A 21,830-nucleotide genomic window follows, 5' to 3' on the forward strand; every position below is an offset into this window, starting at 1 on the left:
GCAGACTTGCTCTCCAACTCCTGGAACTGTCCAGAAAACTGCAAGGAAACAATGAACACCTGCTGGCCTAATGGTGATGTTGAAACAACACGGTTTCAAGACCCCCCTTTCCAGCATACTCCTTGCAAACGCCCAGTCTATCGAAAGCAAAATGGCTGAACTCAGATCCAGACTTACCTACAGAGGGAATTGAAAGGCGGTTGTGTGCTCAGTTTCACGGAGACTTGGCTCACCCCTGCCATCCCTGACTGCTCCTGGGAATCTGACGGGTCCTCTATACAACGCATCAACCACACGTCATCCTTGGGGAGGGTGAGGGCGATGGGGATGCTTCCTGATCAACACCTCCTGGTGCTCGGATGTAGTGACCCTGAAAGGACCTGGATGAAATTTACACCGTCATAAACATTCTGAGACAAACTTCCTTGAGGCCTTACTCATTATGGCTGGTGACTTCAACCGATCCAACTTCAAGAGGGTGCTGTCCAAGTCCCACCAACACATCTCCTGCCCCAATAGAAGACCCAACATCCTGGGTCAGTATTACACAACCATCAAACACACCGACCGTTCCACCCCCACGCGGCGCACTTCGGAAATCAGATCACAGCGCTGTGTCCCTCCTCCCACTATACAAGCAGAAGCTAAAACAGGAGAATCCTTCACAGAAAGAAATGCAATACTGGTCCGAGGCAGTGGAAGCGCATCTCTGGGACTGGTTGGAATCAATGTATTCAAGTGCTCAGCAGAAATCTTGGATGATTACACCACCAACGTCACAGACTTCATGATGAAATCCATGAAGGACCATGTGCCCAAGTCATTCTGAGAGTTCCCTAAATGGGCACCTTGAATGAACTCGGAAATCCAGTCCCCAGTGAACACCAGGCAAGCAGAACTCAGGTCAGACGACCCAGACCCATACAGAAAATCCAGATATGACCTCCGCAAAGCCATCTGAGATGCCAAGAGGCAGTACCGGACCAAGTTAGAGGTCCAAACCAACAACCCAGACACCCACTGCCTGTGGGAAGGCCTATACAACATAACAGGATACAAAAGGAAGCCGCATAAGATAGCAGACAAAGACACATCCCTCCCTGATGCACTTAACGCTTTCTATGCCAGCAGCGCAGTGTCACCTGCCCCAATAGCTCCTGGGCACCTGTTCCCTCTGTCAATGCTGCCAATGCCAGATTAGCCTTCCTCGGTGTCAATCCAAGGAAAGAGACAGGCCCAGACGGAGTCTCTGCCTGTCCACTCAGATCTTGTGTGGACCAGCTGCTATCTTCACCCTCTCCGTCCGACAAATAAATATCCCCACCTGCTTCAAGAAGACCACCACCATCCCAGTACCTAAGAAAGCCGGTGCAATGTGCCCGAATGATAACCGCCCATTGGCTCTGACCTTGATAATGCTTCGAGAGAGTGGTTATGGCCCACCTCAGCCCTGGTCTCCCAGCCTACCTCGATCACCTGAAATTTGTCTCCCGAAGTAACGGGTCCTTAGCATTTCCCAACCCTGCCCTCATCCCCGGAACATCTGGATAACAAGGTTTGGAGATGCCGGTGTTGGACTGGGGTGTACAAAGTTAAAAGTCACACAATACCAGGTCATAGTCCAACAGGTTTAAATGGAAGCACACTAGCTTTTGGAGCACTGCTCCTTCATCAGGTGGTTTCTGTGTTACAGCTGGAGAGCTTGGTTAGGGACAGGCCAAATTCCCTGAGCTGCTTGAAGAACAAGAGGCGTAGCTGTGTCTTGTGGATCATCACATATATTTGGGAAGTACAGGTCAGATTGTCAGTTATTGTCACTGATGAAGGAGCAGCGCTCCAAAAGCTAGTGTGCTTCCAATTAAACCTGTTGGACTATAACCTGGTGTTGTGTGATTTTTCACTGGATAACAAGGACATCTACGTCAGACCACGTTCACCGACTACATCTCCAGCTTCAACACCATTATCCCCTCCAGACTGATCACAAAACTCTGAGACTCTGGTCTCGGCTCCACCCTCTGCAGCTGGATCCCCAGCTTCCTGACCCACAGACCACAATCAGTGAAGATAGACAGCAGCACCTCCTCCACGATAACCCTCAACACTGGAGCCCCCCAAGGATGTGTTCTCAGCCCCTACTGTACTCCCTGTACACCCACGGCAGTCTGGCTAAAGTCCGTACAAACACCATCTCTATGTTTGCTGCAGAGCCCACTGTGGGAGGATGGATATCAAACATCAGGAAGGAGATAGAGGGCTTGTTGCCATGGTGCAGTGAGAACACCCTCTCTCTCAGAATCAGCAAAACTGAAGAACTGATTATTGACGTCAGAAAGACAGGAGGAGAACATGCCTCCTTCTACATCAATGGAGCTGAGGCTGAGAGGGTGGAGAGTGTCAAGTTTCTGGGAGTGACAATAACCGCCAATCTGTCCTGGACTTCCCAAGTGTATACGATGATCCATAAGACACAGCAACGCATCTTGTTCCTCAAACAGCTCAGGGAATTTGGTCTGTCCCTCACCAAACTCGACGGACGCAACACAGAGAGCATCCTGTCCCGGTGTAACAACTGCTCTGCCCAGCACGGTAAGGAACTACAAGGGGTTGTGTGCACATCACGGAAGCCAACCTTCCATCCATGGATGCTTTTACACGGCTTTTTGCCGGGGAATGGCTGCCAACATCTTTGAAGACCCCTCCCACCCCAGTAATGATCTCCTACAACCTCGCCCATCAGGCAGAAGATACAGAAGGATGAACACACCCACCAGCAGCTTCAGGAACAGCTTCTTCCCAGCCGTTATTAGACTGATGAATGGAATCTCCAACTTCAAATCACGCTGACCTTGTAAATGTTAATCTTGCCTCGTGCACGCCCTGTGGGATGTAACCTGTACGCCTCTGTCCACGTTTCTGTTCATCCTGTGATCTGTACATGCCTGCTTACTGGGATCTATCTGTACTGCTCGTAAGTGAAGCTTTTTCACTATATTCAGGTAAACGTGATAATCAGTCAATCAACAATCAATGTGTCTCTCTTCAGCCTGAACCACAGCTTTTCAACATGTCTCTCTGCTGTCAGACAACATATTGCTGAAGCTGTCCTTACTTTAAACTAGGGGAGGCAGAGTACCCCAACTGACTGACTTTGGGAACAGCAATTATCTCTCTAGACATTTTTGAACAGGAGTGTATTATTTATAACCACCCATTTCTTTGGAACCACATCAATATCTCCAGAGAATTGAAAGATTATGGTCAATGCCTCTATCTCTCCTTCTCTCGGTGACTCATGCCCATACAGTCCGAGTTTGCTATAAGTCCTACTCCATTGTGGGAATAGTGAACTAGATTGAAAGGGTTAAATGAACGTGTTTGTTCAGTGACTGTATTTGATGTCAAACTCCATGTAATTTAATTGTGTCCCAGGAGGGTTTCCCTCTTCTATTAATTACAAATTCCTTACAATGTACGAAGCGATAGTATCAGTGACAGCATCACCTCCAGCATCACCCCCAGCACTAACAGGGACCGACAGCTCCAGAGACTGGGAGCTCGGGAGAAGAGAGATTCAAATCTGAGAACAATAGATTGGAATTTTACAACCATGGGTTGGAATCTGAACACAGAAGATCGGAATTTTACAACAATAGGCAGGAGTTTCTCAGCAACAATTGATTATATTTCTGCAAATTACCACTTGATGTCATTAACAAATTGGATCCGTTATATACTCCTGGTTATTCAACACATTTACTATCCCACCCTTGTTATTGTTGGTGTTCCTGTCAAGTCTCTAACTCTTAATTAACTCTTATAATTAACTTCAATTGCATCGCTTTTCCTGCAAATTACTCTGTCCCCTTTGCTGCTGTTGCTGGCATTCCTGCTAAGTGTCAAAGTCTCCCCATGAGATCTGTAAATCATATTTCACCGTAGAAATGTTCTTATCATTTCAAATTGGAAAGACCAAAGTCATTGTCTTTCGTTCCTACCATAAATGTCAATCCCGATCCACTGACTCCAAACCCATCCTTGGCCAATTCATGAGGCTCAGTGAGAGTATTCAGAATCTTACAGACCCATTTGACACCGAGTTGGGTCACCCTCGTGTTCGTTCCTGGCACTGACTCGGGTGGCCACTGTTCCCAACATGTATCTCATTACAGGAAGCTTTTCAGGCAACTCACTTTCCCAGTTCCCCATCCTGACCAACATTTCCTGATCCCCATCCTCCTCCACCCCTCGACATCAGGGTGAAACAAATACACTCTCTCAGAACTAGCTGCCACACGATATATTATATATATATATTATATATTATAGATTCACATTATATATTAATAATCTGGATGAAGGGACTGGGGGCATTCTAGCGAAGTTTGCCAATGATACAAAGTTAGGTGGACAGGTCGTACTGAGGAAGTGGGGAGGCTGCAGAAGGATCTAGACAGTTTGGAAGAGTGGTCCAGGGAATGGCTGATGGAATTCAATGTGAGAAAATGCGAGGTCTTGCACTTTGGAAAAAAGACATACTGGCACTGGAGCGTGTCCAGAGGAGATTCATACAGATGATCCCTGGAATGGTAGGTCTAACATATGAGGAACGGCTGAGGATCCTGGGATTGTATTCCTTGGAGTTTAGAAGATTAAGGGGAGATCTAATAGAAACTTACAAGATGATACATGGCTTGGAGAGGGTGGACACTAGGAAATTGTTTCCGTTAGGCGAGGAGACTAGGACCCGTGGGCACAGCCTTAGAATTAGAGGGGGTAAATTCAGAACAGAAATACAGAGACATTTCTTCAGCCAGAGAGTGGTGGGCCTGTGGAATTCATTGCCACAGAGTGCAGTGGAGGCTGGGACGCTAAATGTCTTCAAGGCAGAAATTGATAAATTCTTGATGTCACAAGGAATTAAGGGCTACGGGGAGAATGCGGGTAAGTGGAGTTGAAATGCCCATCAGCCATGATTGAATGGCAGAGTGGACTCGATGGGCCGAATGGCCTTACTTCTGCTCCTCTGTCTTATGGTCTTATGGTCTTATGGAATGGAGCTGTCTGAAAACCAGAGACTTTTAGAATGTGCCTTGCATTGTTTCTTCAAAGTTTCCCTCAACTACAATGAACTTACTGGGACAATGAATGGTGCCTGGATGTGTTATTTATTCCACTGCTTGGGCGCCACTCTATTCCCATGCTCCAAGTGACCCTTGACCCCTCTTCTGTCCAAACTGCCAAAATGTGTCCAAACCCCTACCTGCCAAAATCTAAAACCAGGCAAGGGTCTCAGTGCCATGACTGTTGGCTATGAGAGCATGCTCCTGTATTTGTACTGGAGAAGGTCTATTCCACTACAAGTTAATTCAATGGCCTGCTCAACCCCACCGGTCATACACCTCCCTCCACACCACCCCCATGTAGTTAACTACACCAAGGAGTCAGTACAGTTAATGGTAGGGCACTGGGTAGAATTATTGAAAATAGACACCAGTGGATGCAGACACATAGTACCATGAGAGTGACATCACAGGTAGACAGGGTGGTAAAGAAGGCGTTTGGCACACTTACCAAAAACTAAAGGGCATAGGTTTAAGGAGAGTGGGGAAAGATGTAAAATGGACCTGAGGGGCAACTTTTCCACACAGAGGGTGGTGCGTGTATGAGACGAGCTGCCAGAAGATGTGGTAGAGGCGACTACAATGACAGCATTCAAAACACACTTGGACAGATACATGGATGGGAAAGGTCAGAGGAATATGGGACAGATACAGGAAAGTGGGACTAGTTCAGAGGAGGAAACATGGGTTGTATAGACAATTTGGATCAAAAGACCTATTTCCGTGCTCTATGACTTGACAATTCTACGGCCCAGAGCTGAGGATCCATGGCAGGAGGACTGGCACGAGAAACTATCAACTAGAAAGCATTCCCTCATTTTAGACCCCAAACATGCCCAACCAGTTTCATCTCCAATGGCAACAGTGCGCTGGTTTAAACTGTTTCCCGCCTTCCTAAGCCCTCTGTGCAGAAACTAACATCAGTGAGAATGCAGAGACCATCCAATGATGCAGCAATGATACAGTCCAAACCATCTTCAGCTGCTTCATCACTGACCATCCCTCCATCCTGGGGTTAGAATTCAGGATGTTTGTTGATTGTTGTACAACATTGTGTATCATTCCCCATTTGCTGGTCACAGGAAATTTCAACATCCACACGTAGCACTGCCTGACCAATATTCAGTCCTGGGCTGACTAGTGCCACTTAACTCCAAAAAGAGTGAATATAACCATTTCACTTGTCATTAATTGCTTTACCATCACTGAATCTCCCACTCCCAATCTCCTGGGGGATTACCATTGACCACAGACTGAAGTGAACCAGCTTTGGAAATGACAGTGTTACAAGACCACATAAGAGGTTGGTACCTTTGTGGTACATACCTCACTTCTGGACTCCCCAAAGCCTTACCACCATCTACAAAGGGCAAGGCGGGAGTGTGATGCAATGCTCTCTACTTGCCTGAATGAGTTTAGCCTTAAAATACACCAGAAACTTGACATCATCCAGTGTATAGCAAGCCCTTTGATTGGCATCACATCCACAAACATTCTCTGCTTTAACATCAATGCACGGTGGCTGCAATCTGAGGCTTGTGGAAGATGCACTGCAGCAATGTTTTAAAGGCCCTTTCACAACATCTTCCAAAACTGTGACCTCCACCATCTCGAAGCAATCAGCCATCAGCTGCACAGCGAAATTATCTTGGGGCCATATTGCTGTTCCTTCACTATCACAGAGTCAATATGGTGGAACTCCCTCCCTCACATCTTTGTGGGTATACCTACATTACATGGACTTCGGTAGCTGAAGAAGGCAGCTTGGCAGCGTCTGAGCGGGGGCAATCAGAGATGGACATGGAATGTTGACCTAACCAGCATCACCCATATTTTATGAATGATAAAAGATGATAATCAAGGACTACTGTTCTTTTATTACACAAAATCCCTAAGTAAATATGAGAGTGAACAATATACACAGATATATGATAACATAAATCCATCTGCATTGGATGAGGATCAGGAGCAGGATATGTGTGATGATATGCTCGATGGTCACTTGATATTAGTGAATGAGGTTCTTCCGCACTAAGTTTGAATGACTCTGTAAAGATGAAGAGCAGGAACCTGATCATTTCCTCCACTCTAATACAGGGTCACTGACCTCAGTTCTGCTTCAAAAACTGAAACATACCTCTCATGGTCTTGGTGATTTCCCCTGCATTCCCTTGTTTTCAATATAAATAATTTGTCAACACAGTGTCAATCTTCACAGAATCTCTTATAAACTGCTGTTCCTCATTTTCTGTTTCATACCACATATGTATTTTTTTCTTTATGGCTGATTTTGTTGGATGGTAATTTTTGAGTCCAGCTGATTACTCGAACATAGGTATGAATACTTCAATATATTTTCAGAAAGAAGGACACATTTGCAAATCTTACAAAATACTCTGTGAAATTGTTAACTTTTCGACCAACTTGATAAACTTCCATATTGTTTTATTCCTCACGGTTAACATCATAACAATTATACTATTGTTGCAAGGAACGTGTGGTCTTACAAAATGTATTACTCGATATCTGGTGGCGATATTGCAGATATACTGGTTACTGTCCTCGATCTGCTATTAAGGCACATTACAATTGTTTATAAGAGAGAGTTTCGTTTCCTACGGTCCATCCCCATCTGTAATATCCACGCTGTCTTCCTTTATGCAGCCACCGACTGTTCTGTCTGGTTTACCGTCACTTTTACCTTTGATCGATATGTGGCCATTTGCTGCCCAACTCTGCAAATTAAATCTTGTACTGAGAAGACAGCAGCTGTGGTTCTGGGAACAGTGACTGTGCTGAGTGGTTTGAAGAACATTTTCTGGTATTTTATGTTCACATCTCAGTATTTGCACAGGAATCAGCCCTGGTTTTGTTCAGTACCAACTGATATTCTGTCATCTCCAGTCTGGGGAACAATCGAGTGCCTTCATTATATCCTGACCCCAGCAGTGCCATTTGTTCTGATTCTGCTGCTCAATGCTTTAAGTGTCAGGTACATGCTATTCCTGATGAAGGGCTTTTACCTGAAACCTTGATTTTCCTGCTCCTCGGATGCTGCCTGACCTGCAGTGCTTTTCCGGCACCACTATAATCTAGACTCTGGTTTCTAGCATCTGCAGCCCTTGTTTTTTCCTCCATTTTAGTGGCCAACAGAGCCTGCAGGAGACTTTGGGCTCTCAGCAGTGGGGAGAATCCCAGTGACCTAGAAATGGGGTCTCGAAGAAGTCCATCATTTTACTGTTTGTTATGTCAGGGAATTTCATCCTGTTATGGTCAGTGTTTGTGGTAAACTGTCTCTGGAGACGAATGCTTTCAATGGGGTATAGGGCAATATATCGACATTATTTTGTATGAGAAAAAGGATTCATTCTCCAGCTCCTAAGTTGCTGCACAAACACTTGTATATATGTCGTGACCCAGACTAAGTTCAGGAAACAGCTGAAGAACATGGTAAAATACCCTTTTACCCAAATGGGGAAATTCATTAAATGGTGGGATGGATTGGAGGATTCAGGGATGAGGAATGTGTTCTGTCTCAGCATCTATCTTATCCACTCTCCGTGGGGTCAGTGATACAGACACAGTGAAGTGAGTCTGTTCTCTCCAATCTTTGTGGTACAGACTGAGTATGTTCAGTTGGCAGTCCTGGTGATCCACTACAGACACAGAGTCTGTTCTCCCACAGTCAATGATATAGACACAAAGGGTCAGTCTGCTCTATCCAAGGTGTGTGATACAGATGCAGTAGGGACAATCTGCACTCTCTAGGGTGTGTGTCAAAGACACAGTGAGTTTGGTCTGCCCTCACTGGGATACATGTGAACAAACCAATCTGAATGAGGAGTAGGAGAAAGTGAGGACCACAGATGTTGGAGAGTCAGAGTTCAAAAAGGTGGTACTGAAGTGCGGCAGCAGGTCAGGCAGCTCCCGCGAAACAGGAGAGTCAGCGTTATGGGCATAAGTACTTCACCATTCCTAATGAACTTTCTTGGAGTTTTTGATGGACCTGGGCAGAGCTGTTACCACACCAAACCGTGATGTACCCAGTTAGAGTGCTTTCTACGGTGCAGCTACAAAACGTGGTGAATGTGCTGAATTTCCTGAGACTCCTGAGGAAGAAGAGGCATTGTTGTGAATTCCATGTGTCCACTTGACACGTCCAAGAAGTCTTCCATAAACCTCCATACAGTCCTCTATACACCACCATGCAGTCTGCTGTACACCTCCATGCAGTCCTCTATACCCCTCCATTAAATATGGCATGCACCTCCATGCAGTCCTCTATACACTTCCATACAGTCCCCTATATCCCTCCATGAGGTCCTCTTCCCACCTCATTGCAGACTGCTATACACTCCATGCAGTCTGCCATATACCTCCATTCAGTCCTCTTTCGACTTCCCTGCAGTCCTCTATACACGTCCATGAAGTCTGCTATACACCCCCATGCAGTCCCCTATACCCCTTCATGAGGTTCTCTTTCCATGACATTCCAGTCTGCTATACCCCTCCATGCAATCCATTGTATATCTCCATGTAGTCTGCTATGCACCTCCATGCATTCCTCTATACTTCTCCATGCAGTCCTCTGTATACCTTCATGCAGTCCTGTACACACCTCCATGCAGTACTCTTTACACCTACATACAGTCCACATACACCTTCTTACAGTTGTTTGTACCCCTCTATGCAGTCCTTTATATACCTCTGTGCAGTCCTCCATACAACTCCATATGACTCCATTCTGCTATACACCTCCATACACTTCTCCATACAGTCCTCTATACCCCTCCACACATTGCTCTGTACCCCTCACTACAGGCCTCTAAATGCCTTCATGCAGTCCTCTGTTTACCACCAAGCAGTCCTCTCTAATGCTCTATGCAGTCCTTTATATACCTCCAAGCAGTCCTCTCTTCCCCTCCATGCAGTCCTCTCCACCCCTCTGTGCAGTGGGGGGAAGGGAGATGATGCTTCCTGTTATTATTATGAGACTAACAATCCAGAAACTAAGTCAATGCTCTGGGGACCCAGGAGTGAATCGGAAGAAGTGAACCCTCAGGAGGGGTCTCTCAGTTCCATGATCGGTCAATGAACACACCTGTCAACGACTCTTTGTCAATCACAAAAACAATCACTTATTGTCTGATACAGCACTGGGTTGGCAGACTCTGATTCACCCAGAAGTATGAACACTTCTTGGCAATCAAAAGAATCCAACAACTTGCAGAGTTTGCATAAGGTTTATACACACTGTTCATAGTCAGACATGGAGCATGATCGCATAGTAACAATCAATGAATGCATGATATCGTTTTATTGATAGTTGCTTGAACCAATGATTTTGATTTATAAAGAAGTTAAATCATAACGATTAGTTCATCTTTACAAAGACTTGCAGTTTGCAGGGTGTGGCTAGCAGTTCCCATTACAAAGGCTCACCTTTTGCAGAGTGTGGTTAATATTTCCTCATTTTATCAGTCTACTTCCGCACTCTAATGGTTAGTGGCGAGTTGGTTATATAGCTTAACTGCAGCTTGTGATGTGGACACAGTGAACCATTTTGCCTAATCTCAGTTTGCTGTTAGTGTAGGGGGGCATGAGCAGCATCCCACCGAAAGTCAATAATGAATTCCTTGGATTTGCTGCCATTGAGAGCTGGGTTGTTCTCAGTGCACCATTTTCCAGGTCTTTCGCCTCCCATCTGTAGTCTGTTTCATTGTTATCTGAGATTTGACCGACTATGATGGTGTCATCAGTCAACTTGTGAATGGCATTAGTGTGGTATTTGGTGAGGCCGTCATGGGTATACAATGAGTACAGTAGGGGGCTGAGTACGCACCTCTGGGGGCTCCAGTGTTGAGTGTTAGTGAGGATGAAATATTGACCACAATCTTCACTGATTGTGGCCTGTGGGTCAGGAAACTGAGGATCCAGTTGCAGAGAGTGGGACTTAGTCTGAGGTCACTAAGTTTAGTAATCAGTCTCGAGGGGATAATATGTTGAAGGCTGGACTGTAGTCAATGAGTAGGATTCTTACGTAGCTGTTCTTGGTGTCGAGATGTTCTAGGGAGGAGTGATATGGCATCTGACATGGATCTGTTGGTCCGATAGGCAAATTGGAGTGGGTGAAGAGTAGTGCGAAGGCTGGAGTTGGTTAATGCCATGACCAGCCTTTCAAAGCACTTCATGACCACTGAAGTTAGGGCCACTTGGTGGTAGTCATTGAGACACGCTGCATGAGCCTTCTTAGGCACAGGGATGATGTTGGCCTCTTGAAACAGGCAGGGACAGTGGCCTGCTGCAAGGAGAGGGTGAAGATGTCCGAGAAGACCTCTGTCAGTTGTTCTGCACATGCTCTGAGTGCATGGCCTGGTACTCCGTCTTGTCCTGCCTTGGATTCAACCGACGGAAAACTGATCTGACCTCTGAAGCAGTGACTGTTGGGATAGGTTCATCAGGACTTGTCGGAATCGGCGTTACCTCACAAAGTGAGCAGAGAAGGTGTCGAGACAATCTGGGAGGGATACGTCATCGCCTGCTATCTTGCACTGTCTCTTTTTAAAACCTGTGATGTCATTCAGTCCTTGTCATAGTCGCTGGGTATCTGTCTGGGTTTCTAGTTTGGAGAGGCATTGGTCCTTGACTGTCTTAATGGCTCTGCGAAGGTCATACTTGGATTCCTTATATTTGAGTGTGTCTCCTGATCTGAAGGCCTCATGTCTGGTTTTTATCAGGTTATATATATCCTGATTCATCCAGGGTTTCCTGTTGGGGAACACCTGGATTTACTTCCTCAGTTTGCAGTCCTCCATACACTTGCTGATAAAGTCTGTGACAGGGGTGGCGTACTCGTCCAAAGTACCTTTGGACTGTTTGAACATGGCCCAATCAGCCAATTCCAGACAGCACTGGAGTTGATCCTCTGCCTCCTCCGACCAGCACTGCATCCGCAAGGGGGACTCCTGCTTGAGCTTTTGCCTATAAGCCTGGAGAAGAAACACAGCATTGTGGTCGGAGTACCTGGAAATGAGGGCGGGGGATGGAGCGGTAAGCATCCTTCACAGCGGTGTCGCCATGGTCTAAAATATTCAGGCCCCTAGTGGGGCAGGTACTGTTCTGGTGGTACTTGGGCAACACCTTCTTAAGATTGGTTTGTTTGAAGTCGCCAGTCATAATCAACAGGGCCTCGGAGTGTTTGTCTCCAGGGTGTTAGTGGTGGAGTACAGCACATCCAGAGCTTCCTCAAACTTCGCTAGTGGCAGTCTGTATGTAACAGTTAGTATAGCAGCAGTAAATTCATGTGGGAGATAGAAGGGGTGGCATTTGACGGTGAGGAATTCAAGGTTTGGGGAACAATGGCTGCACAGGGTTGCAATGCCCATGTACCACAAGTTGTTGAATCCAAAGCAAACCCCTCCAGAATTGCCTTACCTGAGGACAATGCACAGTCCATACGATGGATAGAAAAACCATCAGCCTGAAGTGCGCAGTCGGGAATGGATGGGTTGAGCCCGATTTCTGTGAAGCAGAGGGTGCAGCTTCCTGCCGTTCACACTGGAAGCTGAGCCATGATCTGAAACTGGACGGATCACCTGGCACTGACCTAGGCACCGAAAAATGCAGAAACAGCCCTGTCGATCCTGCATTCCCTGTTTGCTTTCTATCATCTTTTCTTGTCCTTCTTGCCCTTACTGTAAAGATTTTGATCTGATTGAAACTGATATAACTTCTGACCATTGCTATCATGTCATTGCAAGCCTTAGCTCAATTACAAGAACACACCACGTTGGGCGAGCGAATCGAAAAGGACTTTCAATTGGATTAGCTCCACAACCACATGAATATAATGAGCATTTTCACAAGTTTCACAGACTTGATTACATTTCCCACAATAGACACAAAGTGGTGACACTGAGCAAAGGGCAGTGGTCAGTTGTCACATTCACAATGGAACACCCGTCCTCAAGCTGCAGTCCTCAACCTTGTCCCTTAACTGCAGCCTATCGCTGCCTTTCCCTCAGGATATATGTTTAGTGCCTTACAAACCATTACTTTATCCACAGTTTGCCACTTGGTTCTGTGTTATATTGAGTAAAGCTCTGTATCTACTCAATCAGTTGATTAATTTGTTCCAGTACAAAACTGAAACCACTGACTAACATAGGGATCTAAACAGGTAAATCTCAAAGAGTAGAAAAAATAAACCCAGATAATTACCACCCCCTCGGGCTGATCGGAATTAACAGCAACATGATGGAAGGTGTCATCAAGAGAGCTACCGAGCTGCACTCCCTCAGCAATAACTTGTTCACTGGTGTCCAGCTCTGCAGGGTTGCTCAGCACCAGACCCATAACAACTAATATCCAAACAAGGACAAAAGAGCTGGACTCCTGAGGTGAGAGAGTCTGCACTTGACATCAAAGCAGGAAGTGACCAAGTCTGACCTGAAGGAAATCTAAAATAATGAGAAATGGGATGAACCTCTCATTGTTTGGAATCATTCCTGGCACATTGGAGGATGGGTGTGATTGTTGGAAGTCAGCCACCTCAGCTCCAGGACATCGCTGCAGGAGTTCCTCAGGGAAGTGTCCTCGGCCCAGTTATCTTCAGCTGCTTCACTGTTGACAATCCCTCCATCATAAGGTCAGAATTCAGGATGTTTGTTGATTATTCACAAAGTTTTTCCCATTCCTGACTCGTCAGACACTATGCTGGTATATAGCAACACTTGGGCCGTATTCAGACCTGAACTAAAAGTAGCATGTGTGCCACACAAGTGTCAGGTATCTCCGAAAAGAGAGAATCCAACCATTTCTCTTGACATTGATTGGTCTTACCGTTACTGAATCCCGCACTGTCCACATCCTGGGCCGCGGTTGAATGGGGTTACCATTGACCACAGACTAGCTGGACCACTTATATAAATCCCATTGTTACAAGATCATGTAAGAGATTGGTAATTCTGTGATACATTTCTTATCTCTCGCCTCCCCAAAATCTGTTCAATATCTGCAAAGGGCAAGTCAGGAGTGTGATGGAATATTCCTCACTTGCCTGGGTAAACTCTGCTGCAACAACAGTCAAGAAACTTGATAATATCCAGAATAAAGTGCTCTTGTCTGGCACCACATCCACAAATATTCATAGCTTCCACCAAAAATGCACCCAGCAGCAAAGTGTGGCACGTGGAAGATGTACTGCAGCAACTTTGCAACAGCCTTGTCACAGCATCTTCCAAAACAGAATCTCAGTGTTTCTGCTATACTCTCTATGGAAATGCACATATCGGATGGGGTACAGGGACCTATATCTACATTATTTTGTAGGAGATATCGGATTCATTCGCCAGCTCCTAAGTTGCTGCACAAACACTTGTATATATGTCGTGACCCAGAATAAGTTCAGGAAACAGCTGGAGAACATGATAAAATACCCTTTTACTCGAATGGTGAAATTCATTAAATAATGAGGTGGATTGAAGGATTTAGGGATTAGAAATGTGTTCTGTCTCAGAATCCATCCAATCCACTCTCCGTGGGGTCAGTGGTACAGACACAGTGAGGGGAGTCTGCACTCTCCAATCTTTGGGATACAGACTGAATATGTTCAGTTGGCAGTCCTGGTGCTCTACAGAGTAAATGGTCTGTTCTCCCACAGTCAATGATATAGACACAATGGGGTCAGTCTGCTCTCCCCAATGTGTGTAATATAGATGCAGTAGGGACAATCTGCCCTCTCTAAGGTGTGTGACAAAGATACAGTGAGGTTTGTCTGCCCTTCATGGGATACATGGGAAGACACGAATATGAATGAGGAGTAGGTCAGTTAGCCTTTTGAGTCTGATCTGGGATTTGATCAGTTCATGGTTGATCTTGCTGCAACCTTAATACTTGTTTCCACATCCTTTCCAACCCCACTGACTTCCCTTGTTAGTGACGAGTTCATGTTAATCTTCCAGACAAGTCATTAGTGAGTCTGCCTCCATTGTTATCTGGAAGAGCATTCCACAGACTATGTGAACAAACAAGTAAATATGAAATAAGTATTGGAGCCATTTGCCACTGACAAGATATTTTCAGGACCATTAATTTATTAATATTAATTTAACAAATTATCCCCTGCATTATAATCTGCCATTTGATAAGATCATGGTTGTTCTGGCAACAGTCTTAATCTACTTTTCCACCTACTTTCTAGCCCCATGGAATCCTTTGTTAGTGAAGAGTCCACATAACTCTTCCAGACAAGTCATCAATGAGCCTGCCCCCATTGTTATCTGGAAGATCATTCCACAAGCTATTGTGCAGTGAGGTGAATCACATGTTGTATGTGCTGCCACAAATACTTTGTCAGTTTTAAAAGGGAATTTACAGAGTTTGGATGAGTTCAATGTGTTTGAAGTCAACTAATTAAAAGACTTTTGGACTAACTGCTTCAAACTGTGATGTTCAAGTGTTTCAGGTTCAGCAGAAATATTCATTAGGTAAGACAGGTCCTTGGAAATAGTGAATAATATCTGATTGCATTAAGTTTCGTGAAGTAAAGCTGACTCATCTGACAACAAAACTCGATTGAAAGAACATGCAAAAGTCACAAGTGTTATAAGACCATAAAATAGAGGAGCAGAAATGAGGCCAGTCAGCCCAATGAGTCTGCTCTGCCATTCAATCATGGCTGATATGTTTCTCAAACCCATTCTCCCACTTTCTCCCCATAACACTTGACCCCCTTGAAAATCAAGAACCTATCTATGTCAGTTCTAAATATACTCAATGACCTGGCCTCCACAGCCTTCTGTGACAATGAATTCCATAGATTCACCATTCTCTGGCTGAAGAAGTTTCTCCTTATCTCCATTTTGAAACATCTTCCCTTTACTCAAAGCTGTGCCCTTGGGTCCTCGTCTCTCCTCCCAATGGAAACATCTTCCCAACATCCACTCAATCCATGCCATTCAGTATTCTGTATATTTACCTAAGATCACCCCTCATCCTTCTAAACTCCATCAAGTATCGACCCAGACTCCTCAAACATTCCTCAGATGTTAACCTCTTCATTCCTGGGATCATTGTCCTGATCCTCCTCTGAAAATGCTCCAGGGCCAGTACGTCCTTCCTCAGATGGGGGGGACCCAAAACTGTACACTGTACTCTGAATGTTGTCTGACCAGAGTCTTATGGAGCCTCAGAAGTACATTCCTGCTTTTGTATTCAAGTCCTCTCAAGATAAATGCCATCATCGCATTTTCCTTCCGAGCTATTGACTCAACCTGCAAATTTAACTTGAGAGAATCCTAGACTAGAGTTTCTTTGCACTTCAGTTTTATGATTCTTTGCCCCATTTAGAAAATAATCTATGTCTCTATTATTCCTACCAAAGTTATGACCTCACACTTTCCCACGTTGTACTCCATCTGCCAATTCTTTGCCTACGCTTCTTACCTGTCCAAATCCTTCTGCAGCCTCCCGGTTCCTCAATACTACCTGTCCTTCTAACCACCTTTGTATCATCTGCAGCTGAGCCAGAGTACCCGCGATTCCTTCATTGAGACAATTAATGTAGAAAGTGAAAAGTTATGGTCCCAACACTGAGCCTTGCGAATAACAAATTCTCACCAGCTGCCATCCTGAGAAGGACCCTTTCACTCCCATTCTCTGCTTTCTGGCAGACAGCCAGACTTCTAACCATGCTAGCACCTGGCCTCTAACATCATGGGTCCTTATCTTATTCAGTAGCATCCAATGAGACACCTTGTCAAAGGCCTTCTTGAAGTCCAGGTAGACAATATCCATTGGCTCACCTTTGTCTAACCTGTTTGTTACTTCCTCAAAGAATTCGAACAGATTTGTCAGGCATGACTTCCCCTTGATGAAACCATGCTGACATTGCTGCACTATCTCTTCAGCTATGTCCCTTAGAACTCTGAGGAGTAGTCCATCTGGTCCAGATCATTTATTCACGTTCAGACCATTCAGTTTTTCTAGCACCTTCTCCTTGGCGATGGGCACCATACTGAGCTCTGCCCCCTCACGCTCTTGTATTTTTGGGATATTACTGTTGTCTTCCACTGTGAAGACTGAGGTAAAGCAATTACTCAGTTCCTTAGCCATTTCCTTGTTCCCCACTACTATCTCTCCAGTGTCATTTCCCAGCAGCCCAATGCCCACGTTTGCCTCGTTTTTGCTCTTTATATATCTAAAGAAACTCATACAGTCTTCATTTATATTACCGGCTAACTTGCCCTCATATTTAAGTTTCTCCCTCCTTATTTCTTCTTTTGTTGACCTCTGTTGGTCTTTGTAAGCTTCCCAATCCACTGCCTTTCACCACATTATATGATTCCTTTTTTTTTCATGCTATCCCTGACTTCCTTAGTCAGCCATGGTCGCCTCATTCTCCCTGTACCATGTTTCTTTTTCCTCGGGATGAATCTCTGCTGTGTCTCCTGAATATCATTATCTCTGATTTTATCTTCTCCCTCTCAAATTGCAAAGTAAATTCAATCACATTATGATCACTGCCTCCTCAGGGTTCCTTCACCTTAAGCTCCCTTATCAAGTCTGCCTCATTGAACAGCACTAAATCCAATATTGCCTGCTTCCCCATGGGCTCCACTACAAGCTGCTCCAAAAAGCCATCTCGGAGACATTCCACAAATTCCTTTCCTTGCAATCCACTGCCAACCTGATTTTGCCAATCCACCTGCATATTGAATTCCCCCATGATCACTGTAGCTTTGCCGTTCCTCCACATCTTTTCTATCTCCTGGTGTATCTCGTGTCCCAGTTCCTGAATACTGTTTTGAGGCCTGGACATATCTCCAACACTATTTTTTTAACCTTTGCGTTTCCCCAATTCTACACCATCTGACCCTCCTTTGTTTCTTACTATTGATTTAGTTTCATTTCTTACTGATATGGCAAACCCACCCCCTCTGCACACCTGCCTATCTTTTCAATAGGAGGAAAATGCTTGAATATTCAACTCCTAATCCTGATCCCCTTGCAGCCATTCGTTTGCCTAGTTATCTTCATCATAAATACAAGACAGGCATCAAACTGGCTCTGAAACCTAACTCCTGGATACAAAATCACTTCCTTCCTTGAGACAAAACAGCTCAAGTGCTCACATGGACAAAAGCCCCTGCCTCCTGTCTTTGAAAGTTGCTAAACCCAAAAAGGCATCCCTTTGATCGAGCAAAACCCAACCTGGGCCAGGAGCACACTCCAACTTTCCTCAGGATATTGGGAGCACTCACAATGTTGCACTCGACTCCTTGTTTTGTAGTTCGATTCTCCCCCTGCTCAATGTTTGTTCACACGCATTGTTTGACCTCAACTTTCTCATAATGTGTTCATGGTTAATTTAATTGGCTTTCCCATCGGCATAACTTGCCTTTTTTTGCACTGTCTGTTGTTCTATCTCAGGACGACAGGCCTCTGTTCATTGGTGTATCCGTGGCTTTAAGTGGCAAGCGCAGTTTTATCTGATAAAAGACTGGAGACATCTTCTCTCTCCTACAATAACAGTGTTAATTATAGGCCAGTGAGCCTTACTTTGTTTGTGGGTAAGGTATTGGAAATTGTTATAAAACATAGGATGTATAATCATCTGGAAAGGAATAATATGATGAGAGACAGCAAACCTGGTTTTATGAAGGGTTGGCCATGCCTCACTAACCTTATTGAGTTATTTGAGAAGATGACAAAACAGGTGAATGAAGGTAAGGTGGTTGATGTGGTGGAACTGGACATCATTAAGGCGTTTGATAAGGTTCCACATGGCAGGCTATTGCTCAAAATATGGAGTTTGGGGATTGAAGGTGATTTAGTGGGTTGGATCAGAAATTGACGAGTTGAAGGAAGACAGAGGGTGGTGATTGTTGGGAAGTGCTCATCCTGGAGCTCAAGAGAGTGGTGGTTGTTGGGAAGTGTTCATCCTGGAGCTCAGTTCCCAGTGGTGTGCCACAATGATCTGTTTTGGGGCCACTGCTGTTTGTCATGTTTATAAATGATCTAGAGGTGGGCGTAGAAGGATGGGTTAGTAAATTTGCAGATGACACTAAGATCGGCAGATTTGTGGATAACGTCGAAGGATGTTGTGGGTTACACAGGGACATACATAGGATGCAGAGCTGGGCTGAGAAGTGGCAAATGGAGTTTAATGCAGAAAAGTGTGGGGTAGTTCACTTCGGAAGAAGTGACAGGATTGCAGATTACTGGGGTAATGGTAAAATTCTTGGCAGTGTAGATGAACAGAGAGATCCTGGTATCTAGGTCCATCAATCCCTGAAAGTTGTCACTTTCAGAGTTGTTAAGAAGGCAGACGTTGTGTTGTCGTTTATTGGAAGGGGGATTGAGCTTTGGAGTCATGAGGTCATGCTTCAGCTGTACAAGACACTGGTAAGGCTGCACCTGGAGTATTACATGCAGGTCTGATCATCGCATTATAGGAAGGATGTGGAAGCTTTGGAAAGGGTTCCGAAGGGATTTACTAAGATGTTGCCTGGTATGGAGCGAAGATCTGAAGAGCAAAGGCTGAGGGACTTGAGGTTGTTTTCATTAGAGAGAATAAGGTTGAGAGATGACTTAATCGAGACATATAAGATAATCAGAGGGATAGACAGAGAGGACAGTGAGAGCTTTTGTCATCAGACAGTGAAGGTTAATACGAGGGGACATAGCATTAAATTGAGGGGTGATAGATTTAGGACAGATGTCAGAGGTAGTTTCTTTACTCAGAGAGTAGTAGGGGCGTGGAATTCACTGCCTGCAACAGGAGTAGACTCACCGATGTTAAGGGCACTTAAATGTTCATGGGATATACATAGGGATAATAATGGAACAGTGTAAGTTAGATGGGCATCAGATTAATTTCACAGGCCGGCGCAACATTGAGGGCTGAAGGGCCTGTACTGTGCTGTAACATTCTACGTTCTATGTTCTATGAAAGTGGCCACCAGGTTGATAGGGCCGTTAAGAAGGCATATGGTGTGTTAGCTTTTATTGGTAAAGGGATTGAGTTTTGGAGCCATGAGGTCATGTTGCAGCTGTACAAAGATCTGTTGCGGCCGCACTTGAGGTATTGTGTACAGTTCTGGTCACCACATTACAGGAACGATGTGGAAACATTGGAAAGAGTGCAAAGTAAAGGTACCAGGACGTTGTCGAGCATGGAGGGAAGGCGTTGGAAAGAAGAAGGTTGAGGGTGATGTAATAGAGCCATACAAGATGATCAGAGGGTTCGAAAGATTGGACAGTGAGAGCCTTTTCTCTCGGATGGTGATGGTTTGCACAAGGGGACATAGCCTTAAGTTGATGGTGCTTGATATAGGACAGATGAGAGAGGTAGGTTTTTTACTCAGAGAGTAATAAGGATGTGGAATGGCCTGTCTACTGTAGTAGACCCGCCAACTTTAAGGATATTTAAATGATCATTAGTTCAACATGTGGCTCATAATGGAATAATGTAGGTTAGATGGGCTTCACATTGGTTTCACAGGTCGGCACAACTTCGCGGACCGAAGGGCCTGTACTGTGCTGTAATGTTCTATGTTCTATGAATCATAACATACAGACAGATCATTGTTTATTTAGACAGAGCGAGGCATCCAGGGTTACAGCTACACAGGAGATATAGAAATCTTCATTAGATTTGAAGATAGAGAGGTCCATTTGGCAGTCTCAGAAGAGCAGGGAAGAAGGTGTGGCTCTGTCGTCTGCAGATACATCTGTCCATGACAGTATCAGGAAGAATGATCACCAAACAGTCTCTTAAGGAGACAAAGTCCCAATTTCACATTGAGAATGACCTCCATCCTGTTGTGCGGAAATGAGACAGACTTCAAACAGATCGAGCAACTCAAGAGTTGGCATCTATGATGTGACGTGGGCCATTAACAGCAGCACAATCTGTGACCTCATGGCTCAGTATATCCCCCACTCAGCCATGACCCCATCAAGAGAGAAGATCAACCCTTGTTCAATGGAGAGTGTAGGGGAGCCATGAGCAACACCAGGCACAGCTGAAGATGAGGTGTCCACCTGGTGATGCCACCAAACTGGACTACTTGCATGCCAATCAGCACAAACAGCAAGTGATAGAGAGAGCTAGGTGATCCCACAATCAATGTATCAGATCTAAGCTCTGCAGTCCTGCCATATCCAGTTGTGAATGGTGGTGGATAATTAAACAACTCACTGGAGAAACAGGCTTCACAAATATCCCCATCCTCAACGATGGAAGATTCCAGCACATCAGTGTAAAATATAAGGATGAAGCATTTGCAGGGATCTTCTGCCAGAAGTGCTGAGTGGATGATCCATCTCACCCTCCTTTAATAGGCCCCAGCATTACGGATACCAGTCTTCAGCCAATTCGATTCACTCCACATGATATCACAAAATGGTGGGAGACACTGGACACTGCAAAGGCTATGGGCCCTGACAACACTCCAGCAATAATACTGAAGACATCTGATCCAGAACTTGCCGCGCCCCTAGCCAAGCTGTTCCAGTACAGTTACAAAACTCGCATTTACCCAACAACATGGAAAATTACCCAAGTATGTCCTGTACATATTTAACAGGGCAAATCCAACCCAGCCAATTACTGCCCCATCAGTCAATTCTTGACCACCAGTGAAGTGATGGAAGTTGACATCAGCAGTGGTATTGAGTAGCTCCTGATCAGCAATACCCTGG

At 45.0% G+C, this 21,830-nt stretch overlaps 1 protein-coding gene across 1 annotated transcript in view; it reads left to right on the plus strand.

Moving 5' to 3' along the window:
* Window positions 1–2,456: 2,456 nt before the first annotated feature.
* LOC148148633 (putative G protein-coupled receptor 139) overlaps window positions 2,457–21,830 on the plus strand; it is a 35,302-nt gene continuing 15,928 nt past the window's right edge. The window contains exons 1-2 of the mRNA XM_087992351.1: window positions 2,457–2,589; window positions 8,028–8,115. Coding sequence (XP_087848477.1) covers window positions 2,457–2,589; window positions 8,028–8,115 — 221 coding nt within the window. The remainder of the gene's footprint in view (window positions 2,590–8,027; window positions 8,116–21,830) is intronic.

Source organism: Chiloscyllium plagiosum, unplaced genomic scaffold, assembly GCF_037043375.1.
Source record: "Chiloscyllium plagiosum isolate Xiang-an unplaced genomic scaffold, Cpla_swu_hap1 HiC_scaffold_12, whole genome shotgun sequence".
Lineage (NCBI taxonomy): Eukaryota > Metazoa > Chordata > Chondrichthyes > Orectolobiformes > Hemiscylliidae > Chiloscyllium > Chiloscyllium plagiosum.